Source organism: Chiloscyllium plagiosum, unplaced genomic scaffold (genome assembly GCF_037043375.1).
Source record: "Chiloscyllium plagiosum isolate Xiang-an unplaced genomic scaffold, Cpla_swu_hap1 HiC_scaffold_21, whole genome shotgun sequence".
Classification (NCBI taxonomy): Eukaryota; Metazoa; Chordata; class Chondrichthyes; order Orectolobiformes; family Hemiscylliidae; genus Chiloscyllium; species Chiloscyllium plagiosum.
The window spans coordinates 29,324,527-29,344,602 of NW_028270159.1; the positions used below are offsets into that span (position 1 = coordinate 29,324,527).

At 40.0% G+C, this 20,076-nt stretch overlaps 2 protein-coding genes and 1 pseudogene across 3 annotated transcripts in view; 1 reads left to right on the forward strand and 2 right to left on the reverse strand.

The window, feature by feature from the left end:
- rbm18 (RNA binding motif protein 18) overlaps positions 1–19,029 on the reverse strand; it is a 35,150-nt gene extending 16,121 nt beyond the window's left edge. The window contains exons 1-2 of the mRNA XM_043720106.2: positions 18,913–19,029; positions 16,185–16,303 (exon numbers count right to left, since the gene is read on the reverse strand). Of these exons, the coding sequence (XP_043576041.1) occupies positions 16,185–16,297 (113 nt within the window). The 5' untranslated portion in view covers positions 16,298–16,303; positions 18,913–19,029. The remainder of the gene's footprint in view (positions 1–16,184; positions 16,304–18,912) is intronic.
- On the reverse strand, positions 8,534–12,098 carry LOC148146116 (kinesin-like protein KIF24; annotated as a pseudogene).
- A 113-nt stretch (positions 19,030–19,142) lies between the features above and the next one.
- mrrf (mitochondrial ribosome recycling factor) overlaps positions 19,143–20,076 on the forward strand; it is a 46,092-nt gene continuing 45,158 nt past the window's right edge. Inside the window, exon 1 of one of the 2 annotated variants that reach the window (XM_043720103.2) lies at positions 19,143–19,227. The gene's annotated coding sequence lies outside the window, so the exon portion shown is untranslated. The remainder of the gene's footprint in view (positions 19,228–20,076) is intronic. The other variant, XM_087998454.1, reaches the window with a different exon arrangement.

Sequence of the window (20,076 nt, forward strand, 5' to 3'; positions counted from 1 at the left end):
GTTTAAAGCTTTGCTCCCATTCCAAGCTGACATGTTTTACTAGGTTCACTAAACACTAACATACAGGAACCTGAGATCAAAACATCAGTAGCATTGCTGAAATCTCTCATGCAACAGAAGAAAAACAAGTTTAATACACTCAACCACGGATAAATATTTGAGCAGGGTACAGAAGCAACATAAAAAAGTGAGGCTGTCACAGGAGGGCATATTTAGTTGTAGAAATGATCAAGTGTAAAACAGAATTTTTTTTATTTTGTCAAACAAAAAGGGAATACATAACAAGGGTAACATGGCTGGGAAAAACATACTTGGGGAATAAATTTAATTTTCTCCTGCCTGCAAATTGTCAATAAAACTATTAACAAATACTCTCACATGTAATCTCTTTCTGCCATTTTTCTTTCCCTTCAATTAATTTGGAGCTTTCTTTAAAAAAAGAAATTTTGGTTTTTCTATGTGTCATCAGGACGATTTTTAAAAACACATTCTCTGGTTGACCCCTCCCTGCCAAAATATGTTCATACAATACATTATTAGACAAGTCTGGTTAGATAGGTGCTATTTTGGGAGGATAAAAGCTCTCCACTAATACAGATAGTCTGCACAATCATGAAACAGCAGTACACAGAAGCTGACACTTCTACTCTGCCTTTCAGGAGAGATTTACAGAAGGGAAAAAGCAGACTTACAAGTCTTTCTGGAAAATAAAGCTTTAAAAATGGTTTTGTACAGCTATTCATTTTTAAGACCGAGCTTCTGTTTTGAAGGCATGGTCAACAAGCAGCAATGGATTCAACAGCTGCAAACAACTTGTCAATCAAGCAAGCTATTTCCATCTAATTCACTGCCAATTTTCAAAAACATTTATCAGTGCCTCCAATTTTAAAGAGCTATTGTAGTAAATATGAACCCCCCTCTTTTCATTGAAACAATAGACGGCAACTTTCTATAAGCTTTCAGAATCACAATGGGAAAGCCTTAACTGGGAAGTTGATAACGGATCTATCTTGAAAACTAGTAGTGAGAAACAAAATGCAGCCAAACATCAATGGAAGTAATTTTTGTTGCTCTGCCTTCATTCTTAGCATACAAAATTGAGTTTAGAATCAAAACAGATTAACTTGACTTCAATAGTTTATTACCAGGTTCTCTTATTTGTCCTTCAGCAGTAACCTTCACTTGCAGGGGGACTCACCTTCCCAGACACCATTCACTGAGATTGAATATATATATATAAAGTTTTCATCAAGAGGGTTTAAAAAAAATTGCAAGGAACGCACAACACAAGAGAGATAGAGTTACAGAAATAGAACAAAGTTTATACACATTTATGGTTTGTGGTATTTTAACTATAATAAAATACAGAAGTATTATATGCACAGAAGAGGTAAGGAGTTGGGCTGAAAGAAAGATCATATTCTGAGACAGTCAGGCACACAGAAAACCAAAGGGAAATCAAAAACCACAGAAAAGGAGTGAAAGCATGACATTGATTTAAAAATACGAAATAGAGAGAGTAGACAAGCGTCCATAATACCCTGTACAGATCAGCCTCGGTTATTTGAACATCAATTATCAGAATTGATAATGCACCAAAAACCAAAAGGTAAAAAATCTTGGTGCACTAGAAAGTTTGAGCAGATGGTGATTGTATTTGGTTTATACTCAATACTCCAACAATTATGTTGTGAGGATATGCTTTATTGCAGCAGATCTTTAAATCCTCACATTGATACTTTGATAATAATCCACATGAAAATATTTCCTGTTGCAATTTTTAAGTTTTCTTTTTAAACTCTATCCAATTTAGGAAACCACAATTCCAGCTCAGTCTGGTCCAAGGAGGCCACGCTGCTGCTTGTCAGTGTTGGATAACCCGGAAGAGGTTGAGACTTATTTTGGAACCTTCCTGGTTCAGGTGGATCAGATCGCTATGACAATTACTGTATCCAATGAACCTTCACGGAGTAACTCAAGTTGACACTTTGAAAATTCTTAAAATGAGACTTAAAAATTAAACAGCTTTTTAGAATGTATTTAGTTGCAAAGGGCAGCAAAAACATAGTCACATTTGTTTCTTATGAATAAGAAAAGTTCCAGCAAGTACTTGAGAATGCCACTATTCTTTATGGTGTAGCCAAAAGCATTCAAAAACAAAGGCAGAAATGAAAAACACTTTATAAATTGGCATATAAAGGAAACCTAGTGAAAATCCAGATGCATAGCATTATGAAAAAAAGCAGCTAACAGAAAGAGGTAGTTATAAGGAATAAAGCAGAGAGCAGGGTGGAGCTATAAATGGATATTTTCCAGACTAGCAGGATGTGGGTAGCAATAAGCCACATGATATGTGTAGGCCTTCTTTTGCTTTCCATTTATAAATTATGAATTAATACATTGCTTTGACGTGGACACAAAATAACAATTTGCTGATTGAGGCCATTGTAAATCAAAGAAGAATGGAAGGAGTCACAGGAGAAAACAGAGTTTAATAGACTGAAAAGTAATAGATGTCGCTCATTGCATAAAAATGCAGTAAAAGTTTAAAAACAAATGGCAAGATTATAAAGGGGGGGGGGGGGGACGAATTGCAGAAACAGAAATATTGGCATGCAGTCAATTAGGAATTTAAAAGCTACCTGAAAATAACATGAAATGCACATGGAATTGTACACAGGTATATTTCACACAAGTGCATACACACAGGGGTGGCATGGTGACTCAGTGGTTAGCACTGCTGTCATAGTGTCATGGACCCAGGTTCGATTCCAGCCTTGGGTGACTCCCTGTGGGGATTGTGCATACCCTCCTCCTGCCTGCATGGATTTCCTCTGGATTCTTCCCACAGTCCAAAGGTGTGCAGGTTAGGTGGATTGGCCATGCTAGATTGCTCAAAGTGTTGAGGGATGTGCAGATTAGGTGAATTAGCCATGGGAAATATGGGGTTATGGAGATAGTGAGGACTAGGTCTGTGTGCGATGCCCTTCCAATGGGCCAAATGGCCTCATTCCACACTGGGATATTTAATAATAACAGCAAGCTTGTGACATTGCTGAGTTTGCGTAAAACTTCAGTTTGACTGAAACTATAATTGTTTTGGAGATCTTGAAAAAAGGATATTACAGAAACAAAGGATGCAAGGCAGATTCCTTTTGTAAATAATCAATGCAAGTGAATCTATGATTGAAGATAGGCTTCCCCCTCAAATAAGCAGAACAAAATTGGGGAAACTACTGAGAGGTTTTGAACTTTTAAAATTTGAAATATTGAGATATTAAGACTTTTTCCACTGGAAAATGATATTGTAACAAAGCAGAAGGGTAATTTCAAATATTGTAGATAGCCTAACCCATTCAGCAAGGAAAAAAAAAGCTTAAAGCCTGATGAATTCAACATGGATAGCATATATGGACTAAATGTTGGGACTGCACATCATAATAAGTTACTCTTCAAGACTAAATGAAGGAGTCAGTGAGAAATGGTTAGAATAGGTTAAGAACTCACTCCATCCCCATAAGCAAAAGGTTTTTATGAATAGTATGGATTTCTTTACAGGCCAGTTCCAAATGCCACTGCACATAAACCCATGGTAGGGTGATTGCAGAGTATGGTCTGTATGGAGGTGTGGATGCACAGAGTGTGACAAAGTCTGGCAGATAGTATTTAAAGGGCAATGTTAAGCATGTGGGAAGGACCAACATAAATATATCTGTACTTTATGTGGAACAGAGATTGGCCTTGGAGCTCCCAATTCTTTTGAAGTCAGGTCGAATATTGAGAAACCATAGCTAAAGCAAATAGAGTATAAAGCTGAAATAAAAAACAAACTGGAGAAACTCAACAGGTCTGATAGCATCTGTAGAGAGAAAACAGTCAAATTTTGGCTCCAGCGAATCATCAAAATGCAAGACTATTTAATATTTAACAAAGCAAACCATTTTGTACTTACATAAACCTTGGCTAGAATACCTTTAGACATTTGGACCCCTTATATTGGTGGTGATTTGAGGCTTTGGAAAAAGTTCAGTGAAGGATCCAAATGCTTATTATATTTTCTCAATGCAGACTTTAACAGTGACAGCAGTCACAATTAACATGCTCCCAGCAGCCCAGAAAGGAGTGGCAATGCGTAATACTCTGGCTAAGTTTGTCTTCTACTTCCTGATAACTGATGTGAACGTGAGTCATAACAGCAGCCTTCCCCATTCTCCTCTTTCCTCTTCCTCTTGTTTTCCGCCTGGCACTGTTGCAACTATTCAAACTTTTTACCATTACAGTCAAGGTTTCTTTCAAAACAATAATATCTCAAACACTGAATGCAATAAAACAGCAGTCAACCACATACGCTAAAATCATTAGAGTGATTATACCCTGAGGAACAATGCTAGCTTATTCTGACATAGCCCCTCAACACAGCATTAAAATTATGAAAGCTGAGACTTAGCTTAACAATAGCAACTTAAATCTACCTCTACAAATTCAACTTCAGTGTCATAATCTAATAAAGATTTCCAAATTAAACATTAGCTCTTTTGGAACTTGAGCAATAATCCTACACCAAACAAAGCAAGTTTTTCCATTTAGAAAAAAAAGTGTTGAATTACTATATTATATTCTTGATAACGACAACTCTACTAAACACCTGTAGGAAAACAAACATTTGTAATACAGATTTATTAAGAAGATGATGGAGAGAGATACAAAATAATTAAGTAATCCATTAACCAGATTGCTTTAACCACAACTACTGATACTATTATTATAGTATGATCAGATCTACCTCAATATTCTAAAGACCATTGCAACTCATGTTTTAGACCGGCTTCCAAATCCCAACAGCAAACATGGAGCCTGCAGAGCTGACAATCAAACTTACCTAATGAAAATACAACTTACGTTTCTCACTTTTTTTAAAAAACACCAGAATATTTTTCAGGTTCAGCGGGCTACAACTGCAGTTAAGCACTCACCCCTTTGCTGGCTTAATAGTTGGGCAATTCAATTCTGAAGGCAAACAGAAATGCTGTGGGGACAGTTTCCCAGCTTACTGATAATATCACACATCCTCACATGATTTAATTTTCTAAGGATTAGAATATTAGACGGTAGCTCAGAAGATAAAATTCTCAAATGCTTTGTTTTTAAACCAATGAAAAAGGCAGGTTAACAGCAATGAAACATTACACAGAAATTAAATCCAATATAAATTGGACCGTATATTGCCTTTGAATATTAATGATAAAATGTGTTTTATCGCTGACTGTTCAGAATCTTCTGATCCCTCTCACTGGTGGTTTAAATAACAAAGACATGGGAATTTAAACATGTATAGAGGAACCTAAATTATCTGGCATCAGATTATCTGAATTTTGGATTATCCGGCAAGATCACAATGCCCCGCTGCTTGGCTAAACTGTTATCTGGTATTTGATTATCCGTAATTTGATTAACTGAACGAAATACTCTCCCGCCCGTGTCCTTTGGATAATCGAGGTTCCCCTATATACCTCTCACTGAAATAGGGCTGTCAACCACCGTCAAATAAAACCCTCAAGATGCTTGTATTTGAATGAGGTTGCAGCGCCGTCTAATACCCCAATCAGAAAAAGCAAACATCCTGCTACTATTGCGTATTAAAATAAGTTGGACAATTATCTTCAATGTCTTAATTATGACAACAGCCAGAATATAACCAGTTATGTTAAACAATTTTTTATGTTACTATAGCACTGAATTCACTATAGGAATTTTGTGATGTGCTATCCTCAGACAACTGCTTGCAGCTTGATTGCAATGAAAAGTGCATGAGCGGAGATGTATTTTGTCTTGATATCCTGCACTCATAATATTCTTAACATCCACACAAAACTTGTATATTCCTGTAACCTGCTTCTGTAAGACCAAACAGCATTCGAAATGTTTGAATACTCACCAGTAGAAACACTGGCCAGATAGTTGCCGTTGTGCAGACTGAAGTTCTAGCTCAGATTCTGGAGAATGCCAGACACAGCTGACTCTGTGGGAATTTTGCCTGGGAAATTGAGAATTCCAATGGGTAATTCCCCTTTGTTGAGCCCTTTGAGAAAACACTAGAGAATTGAGGCTTCCACTTCCATCAAGTTAATAGTTACCCAGGAAAATTTAAAAACTAAATCAAAATGTATTTTTTAAAATTAAATTAAAAACCTAGTCTGCCTCCTGGGTAACTTTTAAAGTGACCCCCCTCAACTCTGTGCCAACTAACTCCCATTCCCCAACTACATTGTTCCCAGCTTTATAGACCCTCGAGCCAGCATTATTCCAGATCCACAGGACCCAACGTTGCTCGACATACCCGTTGCCTGTCAGGCCAAACTCCCCCCACCTCACTCAGGCAAACTCACCCTCCTTTCTCCACCACTGATCATTAAATCCTCCTGACTTTCCACTGGCCCTGCCACACCCACCATTGCCCAACCTACCCTATGCACTATTACTTACCTGACACCCCACCACTTTAGCCACACTAACTCTTTTCTTACCCTTTCAGTGGTCGTTAAAGTGTCCGGCTGTGCTGCTGGACATTTTACATCACAGATCATGGCAACGGACTGCTGCATAAGGGAGTGTGGCTTGACTTCAAATGCTCCGCTATTAGGGAAACTGTTGATTTTGTAATTGCTCAGGATTTCTAAGTGGCTTGGATAAAAATTCCCAGCTATAAATGTGGAGCTCATGTGAACGTAAAGATAAAATGAGTGAAGTCACAATCCAACTGGGTGTGCCACCCTCAGAATATCTGGGCCAGACTTCTAAATGCATATCAGAGAAATAAAAATCATCCTAAATAGCACTTATGCTTAAGGTTTGTGAAGATTTGTAGCTCGGGTTATGGTTGAAGTTAATGGTCGGTTTGCCAAGCTGGTTGATTTCCTTGCAAATGTTTTGTCTCCCTCCTAGGTGACATCTTCAGTGCTATATAGTCTCCGGGTGAAGTGCTGTTGTTGTGATCTGCCCTGAATTTACATGGTTATGTCTGCTGTAGCAGGTAGTTCAACTGGTTTTGTACTGTGGTGGTTCTTAGATGGGGTCTATTTCAATGTGTTGTTTATGGAGCCAGGGGATAAATCAGGCCTCCAGAAATTCCTGAGCTCATCTTTTTGTTACCTGTCCTGGTATGATAAGGTTGTTCCAATTAAATTGGTGTCCTTCACTGTCAGTGTGCATTGATAGGAGGAAAGACTGGTCATATTGCTTTGTTGCAAGCTGCTGCTCATGTATTCTGGAGGAGAGTTTCTGGTCTGTTTGACCCATGTCATGTTTCTCACGTTTGCCGCATAGAATTTTATATATCACATTTGTCCTGCATGTTGCGGGTATGGGGTCTTATGTCCTGGATAATAGCTGATAAAGTGTGGCTGTTGGTTTGTGCTGTCATTATTCCCAGAGGATGTAGAAGTCTCATCGTTCATTGAGACATTTCTAACATAGGGTAGGGTGGTCAGTGTCTTCCTTAGTTTGCCAGGCATTGGCAGATGAAGCTGATAGGGCACCCATTATTGGCAAAGATTTGTATAAATGTTCCTCTTCTTTGCCGAGTTTGGGGTATTGCAGTATTGCAGCTCGTTAACACAGGGCCTTGACATAACACTCTGGATTTTGGGGTGGTTAATGTTGTAACTGAGGTTCTGGCCTGTATGTGCAGACTTTCTATACACTTTGGTAAGGAACTCACTGTTGGTCATTTGTTCAACCAGTACGTCTAAAACAGGAGTTGGTTGTTCTCTTCTCTGGCCAACTTGATCCCAATGAATGTGCTGTTGAGGAGGTAGTGTGTACTTTCCAACTTGGACCGTTTAACGATAACAAAGGTATGGTCTGCGTATCGGATTAACAGTTTGGGCAGGATCTGGGGGAGAGCTGTGCTTTCTAGGCTTTGCATTATTGCTTCAGCAATGAGCATAGAGATGGGCAAGCCTATGATTTGTTCATATACCTGGTCATTAAAGACAAAGTGGGTGGCAAAGACTAGGTCTAGTTGTTTCAGAATATTATCTTTGCTGATAGACTGACAACGAAACAGTGTTGTCCGTTTGTTTAGAAGTGCAGTTAGTGTTTCCTTTGCTAGTGTTATATTGCTAGAGGTGAACAATGCTGCAACATAAGACCATAAGACATAGGAGTGGAAGGCCATTTGGCCCATAGAGTCCACTCCGCCATTTAATCATGGCTGATGGGCATTTCAACTCCACTTACCCGCATTCTCCCCGTAGCCCTTAATTCCTTGTGACAATCAAGAATTTATCAATCTCTGCCTTGAAGACATTTAGCGTCCCGGCCTCCACTGCACTCCGCGGCAATGAATTCCACAGGCCTACCACTCTCTGGCTGAAGAAATGTCTCCGCATTTCTGTTCTGAATTGGCCGCCTCTAATTCCAAGGCTGCACCCATGGGTCCTAGTCTCCTTGCCTAACGGAAACAATTTCTTAGGGTCCACCCTTTCCAAGCCATGTATTATCTTGTAAGTTTCTATTAGATCTCCCCTTAACCTTCTAAACTCCAGTGAGTACAATCCCAGGATCCTCAGCCGTTCCTCATATGTTAGACCTACTATTCCAGGGATCATCCATTTAAATCTCCTCTGGACACGCTCCAGTGCCAGTATGCCCCTCCTGAGGTGTGGGGCCCAAAACTGGACACAGTACTCCAAATGGGGTCTAACCAGAGATTTATAAAGTCTCAGTAGCACATCGCTGCTTTTATATTCCACCTCTCGAGATAAATGACAACACTGCATTTGCTTTCTTAATCACGGATTCAACCTGCATGTTTACCTTTAGAAAATCCTCAACTAGCACTCCCAGATCCCTTTGTACTTTGGCTTTATGAAATTTTCTCACCGTTTAGGAAGTAGTCCATGCTTGTATTCTTTTTTCCAAAGTGCAAGACCTCGCATTTGCACACATTGAACTTCATCAGCCATTTCCTGGACCACTCTCCCAAACGGTCTAGATCCTTCTGCAGCCTCCCCACCTCCTCAGTATTACCTGCCTGTCCACCTATCTTTGTATCATCGGCAAACTTCGCTAGAATGCCCCCAGTCCCTTCATCCAGATCATTAATATATAACGTGAACAGCTGCGGCCCCAACACTGAACCCTGTGGGACACTGCTTGTCACTGGCTGCCATTCCGAAAAAGAACCTCTTATCCCAACTCTCTGCCTTCTGTCAGACAGCCAATCCTCAATCCATGTCAGTAGCTCACCTCGAACACCATGGGCCCTCACCTTACTCAGCAGCCTCCCGTGTGGCACCTTATCAAAGGCCTTTTGGAAGTCTGGATAGACCACATCCACTGGGTTTCCCTAGTCTAGCCTACTTGTCACCTCTTCAAAGAATTATTGACAATTTGAAAGATGTTGATTTTTATTCTGAGGAGTATTTTTGGAGTCAGTTGATAAACGACTTAAGTGCTCTTGACCAATACTGTTTTGTGAATATGCTGTTTGGAGTTAGCTCCTGATGAATGGGCAACTGTGCAATCTTCACTTGTATTCCACAGTGATGTAATTTTATTGTTGTCTTCTTCCCTTAGACTAATACGTTGATTCTGAGAAAACAAAAATTCTTGAACTTTATTTCTTCCACTTCGTTCTCCTTTTGATGCTTCACAGAAGGTCGGTTGATTACTACGATCAGTCTGATTTTCACTATCATTCAGCCATTGATAATCGTAAGAATCACAATTACTACTACATTCATTCTGATCATCTGACCTTTGGACCGCACACTGCAGTGACGAAATAGATTTAATTTCCTCATCATCCATTCTAATTTTAGGTTGATAGAATTGCCTGAGAAGTTCCTTCAACGGTTGATAACCAAGCTTCTTTTGTGTCAATGGTGATTGTTGAAGTTGGAGTTGATGATAAAGATGCAAATGTCTTTCCCGTTCCTTTTGCAGAAGGTGCATATTGACAGTTGACTCGAGTCAGGAGACACATTTTCAAAATTCTCAGAACTATTTCTTTTATTGGACAAACAGTTATTTATTACCTGTTCAGTACAGTGAAATCTAGTCTTTGAAAGGATTTCTTTCTGAATGGGATAAACAGCTTGAACTTTCACATTTTTAGTTACACTAGATTGGTTTTCTGAAATTAAATCTTTCCTTTGTCCATGTTGAATTATCTTGGATGTTCCAGGTTTGGATTAGTCAGAAAACGCTCTTAGTCCTACAGCTCTTATCGGTTGAACCCTTATCCTTTGAACATTTTTTGATACTTAATGAACCTTTCTTAAGGATTTCCTTATTGGGTGTAGTGTAACTTAGCCACATGCCTTTTGAGGGGGTCTGCAAAAGCACATCTTTATTTGCTATTTTAGATGTGGAACACAGGACATTAGGTGAATGAAAAACTGATGTCGATTTTGGCTGTATTGTTTTTAGTCTCACAAGACGACTGTTCAATTTTCGATTTCACATTTTTCTGTATTGATTGTTTTCTCCATGTTGTACAAGGTGTTTCCTTAATACATTTCAGAGATGGGCTTCTAGCTCCTTGACATCCAGTATGTATTGTGCTGGATGTTTTGGTTCCTCTCTTTAGTTCTTTTACCCTATCTGCATAGCATAAAGTGTTCAGTGTATGTTCTGTGGCTATATGGCTAGGTGAAATATTAGCGATCATACAGGTTTTAGAATTCCCAATAAATGAGTCTTTCAATACCAGTGTAAGCTTGCTTTGCCTAAAGGGTGTGTGAGGATGTTCCTGGTCCAAAGCTCGAATACACTCTTAGGGCCAAGAGACTGATTTATTTCAGCTCCTTCTATTTTAGTTTGTTTGTCAGAATCCCTGGCATCAGCAGCTCTCACTCCCAGCTAGGTCAACGAAAGAAATCCTTCCAACAATTGTATCATTTAGGTTTTTAAGCTGGACTTGAATAATAGCATGTGAACATGAGGAATCTTGTATTTATCCCAGAAGCACCAGTACTCCGTGCTTTACTGCCCCAAGAAATCACCTCGAACAAGGTTTGCACTGCATCCATTTGAATTTCACGCAATCCCACAATTTGTACTGCATAGTTGCCATCTTCCCTGACAAACAATCTTTTTCGCCTATTCAGCAAGTCATATAGTTGGCCACAGTATATCTCAAAGAAGCTTATCCAGATGAAAAGAGGTCTGTCTCGCTCGGATGTCTGCAATTGTGTGAAGATGTCCTCAGCAGCAAGTGCATATCGCCCTGGATTTTGATCAGTCCCAATCATAGTATAAGTTTTTCCAGCTCTAGTCTGTCCATATGCAAAGCATGTTGCCATTCCATTGTTGGACATACTGCTTCAAATCAACCGCTTCCTTTATCTCATGAAAAAGGACAGAGCTATTTTCTTCCACTTTTGCAACATCAATTTCTCCACGTCGCACTTCTCGTACTCCAAAGTCGCTTTCGAACACAAACGTGGATTTTTTCCAACCTCAATCCATGCCTGTTCTTTCCCAGGGTTCACAGGCCTCAAGACAGCACGTGGTAGTCCATAATTATATCCTGAAACATGCAAAATCATTTTTGTAGTTTGGATTGTTGAGCAATCAGTTTCCTTCTCAGGAAGAGAGTGCATATCCTTTAGACATAACTTGACAGGTAGCTGGTCAACTGAAGGAGGTTTCGAAGGAGTATCCTGAAGATGATTTTCAGATGATAGCGGAGGATAGCTACTAGTTTCAGAAACCTGACTGATATTGTCCCTTTTATGATTAGGTATGTACTCAAAGTTCAACTGACAGAGGGCCAGGTTTAGTTCTCTCCACAAAGACATTAAATGATTCTGGCTGGGAACAGTCAGTACTTGCACTGGCATCATGGTCCTCATTTTGTACAGCTTTTATAATTTGAATGAGTTGGAATAAACGCTTTCGATCATGCATGCTATGCATTCCCTGCACAGAGTAATCATTCATGGTCAGCTTAACGAGATCTTGCGATTTCAGAAAACCCATTGCTATGAAGTGAGTGTAATACTGCTCCAGTCCAGCTTCACGTGGACATTCGTTGAGACACGAGGACATTCTAGCCCTTATATTGCCACAACTTTGCAGCATTCCCTCATTCTGCCATTCTCCCTTCTACCATAACAAGAACACCGCTCGGATCCATGGCAACACCGCCAGCCGTTTGAAAGGCGCACAACACAGTGCGCGTGCACGTGCGCTGCGACCCCGCACATGGGGTCAAATGGATACCCTACCAGCTTCGTCTGCTGATGCCTAGCATACAAACAACACCAAGAAAACACTGTGACCCCAAACACTGACTACCCTACACTACATTAGAAACATCTTAGAACGATGTACATCCTCTGGGAATAATGACAGCACAAACCAACAGCCATACTTTGCCAGCTACTATCTCTGACAAATGACCCCATACCCATAACATGCAGGACAAATGTGATATATAAAATACTATGTGGCAAACATGAGAAACATTACATAGGTCAAACGGACAGGAAACTCCATCAGAATACATGAGCATCAACTTGTCACAAAACGACACGATCAGTCCTTCCTCAAATACAAACTGAATGAAGGACACCAATTGAATTGGGACAATGTTATGATACTGGGACAGGCAAAAAGACAGGCTTGGGAATTTCTGCAAGCTTGGCATTCATCGTCTGGTTCCATAAATAACACTTTGAAACAGACCCCAACAGACCATACCGTACAAAACCAGAAATAGAACCACCCATCACAACAGAACCGTACAAATTCTGGGCAGATCACAACGACAATTCTTCATCCAGAAGCCACACAGCACTGACGATGTCACCCAGGAGGAAGACAATGTTTGCAAGAAAATTAACCAGTTCAGCAGACCAACCAACTTCAACTTGTATGCTTAACAAATATTTTGGAACATTTTAAAGAGGTTCAGCAAATATTAAAAATCATTTAACAAACTGTGAAGTCAAATTGTACATATGGAACTTCAAATGGCCAACAATGTGGCACCGAACAGTAGGCTGATGAAAATGATTACTGAAGGTATAGTATGATCAAGATTGATGAACGGGTCAAAACTATAGCTCAATGGATAACATCTGAGTTAAGTAATCAAAGTAAACAGCTAGGCTAAAATATAGTTTTTCAGATTAGATGAAGGTAGAGTAGAGGGGGAGGTACTGGGACCAATGCAAGTCAATGGTTTTTAACTGAGGAATGTTTCAAAGTTTATAGATTATAAATGACAGAAAGTGGGCCGAGTTGCAAACATTCTTGGAGAATGATCATAGACAGGTCTGACTAACCTCTGCTAGGCCAACAACCAATGAGTACAACTATCCTAAAACCTTCATCTGCAAATAAATACCAAAAAAGACAATTGACAAGTAACAGTTTTGTTACACCTGCAGGTGACTGGTGGTGCTATGCTTGAGAACTGTATATAATTGTAGTCAAACTATTAAACAAAAGAAGAAAATGCAACACTTACAGGGATAATACTAGACCAGAGAAATGATTGAATTAAAAAAGTTAACATTCTCTTGACCTCTTATTTAAAGTTAAAAAGGTAATTGGATAGCAAAATGGAGGAAATGTTTCCTTTTGTGGCAGAACTTAAAACTAGAGTCACGCATACAAGTTAGCTAACAATAAATCCAATGAGGAAAAATATTTTCACTCTGATTAGAATGTGAAGCACTAACACAGGGAATGGTTGATGTACGTGGTTTAGATTTTTTGAAAAAGGAATCTAGACGAGTGCATAAAAAAAATTAGAAAAATATGCTGAAAGGTTGAGATGTGGCAGTCAGAATGAGGGGGGTATGCTCACTGGGCCAAGTGGCCAATTTCTGTGCTCTACGAAATATACTATGCATATGGTACAGGAAAAATATATTCTTTATAAGTTAATATGCAAGCATCTTAAAACACCGCAAGTATTTTTAAACTCCTTTAAGTTGGGCACATCAAGCAGGAACCCACAAGTTGAAATATCAGGTTGCTAGTGGTCCTGCACATATATTATAGACTATTCAATATATGATCAAGATTGATGAACGGGTCAAAACTATAGCTCAATGGATAACATCTGAGTTAAGTAATCAAAGTAAACAGCTAGGCTAAAATATAGTTTTTCAGATTAGATGAAGATAGAGTAGAGGGGGAGGTACTGGGACCAATGCAAGTCATCAATGGTTTTTAACTGCTTTATAGACTATTCAATATATGACTGAAAATATGCAGACAGAATCACAGAACAACAACAGGATAGAAACAGGCCATTTGGCCCAAAACGTCCACATCAACCCTCTGATGAATAACCCATCCAGACCCATTCCCCTACCATATTGCTCAACATTTCCCTTGACTAATGCACCTAACTTACATACCCCTGAACACTATGGGCAATTTAGCATGGCCAATTCACCATCTTAGGTACAAGGTATTAAGGTACAAAATCTTGGGAATAAATGATGTAATCTATCTGGATTTCCAGAAGGTTCTTAAAGTGCTTCAATGAAGTAACAAAGAATTGATGAGGGCAGAGTGGTAGTTGTGATCTATACGGACTTCAGTAAGGCATTTGACAAGATTCCCCATGGGAGACTGGTGAGCAAGGTTAATACTCATGTAAAACAGGTAGAACTTGCCATTTGGATAAAGAACTGGCTCTAAGGTAGAAGACAGAGGGTGGTGGTGGAGGGTTGTTTTACAGTCTGGAGACCTGTGACCAGTAGCATGCCACAAGGATCAGTGGCACTATTTTTCATCAGTTAAGAAAATGATTTGGATGTGAGCATGAGGTATAGTTAGTAAGTTTGCAGAGGACACCAAAATTGGAGGTGTCATGGATAGCGAAGAAGGTTACCTCAGATTACAACGGGATCTTGACCAGATGGGCCAATGGGTTAAGAACTGATAGATGGAATTTAATTAAGATAAATGTGAGGCGTTGCATTTTGGGAAAGCAAATCTTAGCAGGGCTTATACACTTAATGGTAAGGTCCTAGGGAGTGATGCTGAACAAAGAGACCTTGAAGTGCAGGTTCATAGCTCCTTGAAAGTGGAGTCACAGGTAGATAGGATAGTGAAGGAGTTTGGTATGCTTTCCTTTATTGGTCAGAGTATTGAGTACAGGAGTTGGGAGGTCATGTTGCAGCTGTACAGGACATTGGTTAGGCCACTGTTGGAATATTGCGTGAAATTCTATCGGAAAGATGTTGCGAAACTTTAAAGGGTTCAGAAAAGACTTACAAGGATGTTGTCAGGGTTGGAGGAACTGAGCTAAAGGGAGAGGGTGAATAGGTTAGAGCTGTTTTCCCTGGAGCATCGGAGGCTGAGGGGCGACCTTATAGAGGTTTATAAAATTATGAGGGGCATGGATAGGATAAATAGACAAAGCCTTTTCCCTGGGGTGGGGGAGTCCAGAACTAGAGGACATAGGTTTAGGGTGAGGGGAAAGATATAAAATAAGACCTAAGGGGCAACTTTTTCCACAGAGGGTGGTCAGTTTATGGAACGAGCTGCCAGAGGAAGTGGTGGAGGCTAGTACGATTGCAACATTTAAAAGGCATCTGGATGAGTATATGAATAGGAAGGGTTTGGAGGGATATGGGTCGGGTGCTGGCAGGTGGGACTAGATTGGGTTGGGTTATCTAGTCGGCATAGACGAGTTGGACTGAAGTGTCTATTTCCGTGCTGTACGTCTCTATGACTCTATGGAGAATGCTAAATAAGATAAGACCCCATGAAGTTAGGGGTACAGTACTGGCATGGATAGATGATTGGCTGACTGGCAGAAGGCAGAGAGAGAGGGGATAAAGGGATCTCTCTCAGGATGGTAGGCAGAGTTCAACATGAGACCACAACCATTCACACAATATATTAACAGTCTGGCTAAAGGAACTGAAGGCATTGTTGCCAAGTTTGCTGATGATAGAAAAATAAATTTAAATGCATTAATAATTAATAATTGATTGCTCCGCATCATGCTATAACATGCTTGAATGTTACATTTAAATTATTTTAAAGCTACTCCACAGGAGTCAGGCATAATATAGAACTGAATTTATTTAAACAGGCAACAGAAATATGAAGCACTTTGTTGTTTAGATAATGTTTATAGATAGCAGTGCCATCATTGAGTCTGAACACTATTGGAAAATAAAAGCAACAATTACAGCACTTACTCAGTTAACCTGGAATCAAGATTGCCAATCCAGAGTCGATGACCCTCTTGTGAGGAGCTTTCAGATAGAATAGAAGCATTTTCCAGTGGAAGAGATTCATTTTCAGTCCCCATATGTCACTAGAAGAAAGCAAAACTTTATCACAGTTTCAACACTTCCCGAAGTGCTTAAGTACTTTTGAAATGTGGTCCATGTTGTAACATAGGAAACACGGAACAGCAAGGTCCCCAACATGACAATGAGATAAATGGTGAAATTAACAACTTTTTAAAGAGATACTGGTTGGGGAATAAGTATTTTTCAGCACCCCAGTGAGAAATGCTAGTATTTCTTTGAATCATGTTATTTGATTTCTGATGCCCATCCAACGGTAAATGGGGCTCTAGTTTAATTTCTCATCTTTCAGATGAGACATCAGACTAAGTATTGCACTGGTGTCAGCCGAGATTAAGTGCTCAAGCCTGTGGTGTGCAACTTGAACTAGACAACCTTCTGACTGAAAAATGAGATCTATTCCGACACTACAAGAACAACTAACAGATACGTTGCTAATTTAGAATTACTTTTCAATTAGTTTCAAATAGTGATTGAAGACAGACAATACAAAGTATTTTTAATTGCACTCATTACTTTAGTAATAGCCAACTTACAAAACACACTGGCCAAATTAAGCTACTTTCCAACGGGACAATACTATTCTGACCTCAAATTACATTGCTTAGCATACTTTATCTCAGTTTAAGAAATGGGCAAACACCATCCTCCCCCTATGCGTACTACTGTTTGCACCACAACTCCTTTGTGAAGACTCAAGTTGGCAATGTGTAAGTCAGCCATCATGACCAAAAAAAAACCAAGACATTCAAATAGTCACAAGGACCATGGCTGCTTAGAGAAAAACTGCGCACATGTGGATGAATTTGGCCTAACCAGTAGAAGCTGACATGTGAAATATACAAATTTAGGAAGAGATAGGAGTTGGTGGCCAGCATCCTGAAAACCAGAGCAGCACAAGATTTACAACATTCTAGAAATTCGGAAGAAAACTACCAAACAAGGTAAGCAAGAAAGGAAAGAAACCAAAACCTTAAAATTAAACACAGAAACGTGAAGTACTTTGTATAGTGAAAAATAACATAATTGTCATCCAAGTGTGATTTTTGTTTTGGATGTTTAATCATTACATAATAGTCTAGACAATGGCATACTGTAAAGCCAAATTAACAAAGTCTATGTTGGAGGCTATATATGAAAATGTATGGAGCCAAAATCTGACAGCATCTCATGTAATAAACCTGGCCACCAACACACAAAACAGATACTCAGGCCCTCTAGACAATTAACACAAGAGACATAAAGCACCTTATGAGAAAGACCAATGTATATTACCTCTTCAGAAATAATTGCAAACGTTTACATTATTCAGACAGATTTGCATGGTCTACAATATGTATTATAATATTATTGCATTGTACTGCAAATGATCCTGCATAAATCAGAAAACATGTTTGACAATAATTTACATTTCTCACACACTTTATAGGTAATATAACAAACAAAAATCAGAAAACAATGTGAAGCTATCACCTATGGATGTGGATGACGTTTGTTGGCATGGGGATGTGCAGGGGAGAATCTAAAATTTGTTATTTCTCAGCAATGATTGAAAATACATTTGGAGAGTGTTCATGGGGAGCTTCGAGAGACAGGAAACAAAGTTGCAACGTTGATGGTCAGAGGTCAAATACAGTAAATGACAAATAGTTGCAAGTGCTGTAGCAAAGGTCGAATGAGAATAAACATTGACCCATGCTGGATCCAAGATCAAAAGACCAAGGTTGTGGAGGCTGAGGTGATAACACAAAGGAATTTAGGAGGGGGACCCTCAACCAATTCATTTAAGCAACCAGGAGAGCCTGTTAAGAACATGGGCTGTGAAGTGCAGTTTGCAGAGGTTACAAAAGTAAGAAAGTAATTAAAGAAAACAACTTAAGCACATGATAATATTGTTGCTTGACACTGCTATGTTCCCTTTTATTCCAACTGGCGATGCTGAGCGTTATCCCATTTTGCCTGAAACGCATTTTTCTTTACAGAATTGCGCTATTTGGACAGCTAGTTACTTCTTATGAAAAGGATTTATATCACACCTTTAGTTTAGGGGGAAGGGCTTCACAGCAGTGCCATCAGACAAAATTCAACACCCAGCCATTTAGAGACAGGTTACCAGAAAGTTTGATCAAAGAGGCAGGTTTTAAGAACCATCCAAAACGAGAGGGGGGGGGGGGGGGGGGAGCGGTGTTCAGTAGGAAATTCCAAAACATCTGGCCTTCGTAGTTGTATGGATGGGAGACGGAGAGGGAAGAAAGATAAACTTAGGGCAAATTGCAAAGGACTGGCATTAACATGAGGGGTCGAGGGGCCTTTCTCCCTTTGTCCTGTGGCTACTGTATGGACATGAAACAGGCTCGTCTGCGTCGGTGGGTCGAGATTAATCCCCGAGTGGGGTAAATCTCTCTCACTGCGAGAGTAACTCCCGAAGAGTCAAGCGTAAAGGAAAGGCCGCTCTAAGTTACTGACTTCGCCTCGGGCCCAAGTTTGTGGCTCATTCACTTCCGTTCGGATTCCGGGCGACCGCTTAAAGCGGCGCCATTTGGTTGATTTGAAACTCCCTCCACCCAGCGGCATTCCAGTTCCATCAACCTCCCTCCCTTACGCCGTCCGTTACCTGTCCACTCGGGTGAACCTTTCATTCCCTCGTCGCTCCCAGCTTCCCCCTTTTATTACATCCGGTCTAGACAACGGCCTAACCTTTCACCTCGCGGCAGACTCTTCCGGTTCGTGCCGTCACTCAATGGGCAGAAAAGACCACATTGCCCGTCGGGCGACGCGTGGCGTCCTCGCGCAGCCTTCCCTGCGCAGCCGGACGGAGCATTCTGGGTGATGTAGTCCTTTTGCCCCAGACACACTGTGGGTTTGCGTTGGCCCGGATGTGGCAGCAGGGTGAACGCTAGGAGCAACGGAGACTCTTGAAACTCATTGGGTAGGTAGTTGATCTTCGGGTCTCATTGATCCCATTGACAATAAAAACAACAATAATAACGGCCACTTTAATAGGAATGTATTGCATTAAGGTGAAACCATCCCCGATTTAAACTTTTAATCTCTTGAACTCTCTCCGTTTTCAGGCCACATTGTCCTTCAGTGGTAATACTGTTCCGCAGGGTCAGGTTGCTAACAGATGTCAGTGATCAGCCCCATGTGTTTATAAATTGTTATGGTTCATAGTAATCATATAATTTAAATAATAAGTATAATGGGGGAGTAGCTCCAGGGGTAATTGTTCTTCCGCGCCTAAAAACATTGTCTCCCCTCCTCGTAATAATGTTCGGGAATTTGCTTTAGTTTCTGTGGCGTAGCATAGTGCTACAGTATTTATTCTCCTTTTGATTGTTCAGAAAATTGGCCGACCTCATTTTGATGATGAAATTGATGCAAATTGTTCTATTTGCGTTAATGAAAAATACATTTGTAGAGACGAGTGAGTAGCATTTTTGGAGTTCTGCAGATTTCCGTCAATTGCATAAAAATGTTTAACACATTATTCTTCCTTATTGTACATGGCTTTCCGGTTTCATAATTTGTGCACTTTTGCTCACCTAATCATTGGAGAAGTATTATTGCCTTTGAGATTCTGTGATGAGGTGTTTCTGGCGAGGCCATCATTTGTTGCCCATTCCTAACGGTCCTCTGGGCCCTTTAAGTCTGGGGTCACACGGAGGCCCGACCGGGTGAGGACGGCAGATTTCCTTCCATCTTATTAGTGGATTCATGGTCATTCAGTTTTTAATTCCAGATTTTTTATTTTGAATTCAAATTAAATAATTTGTCA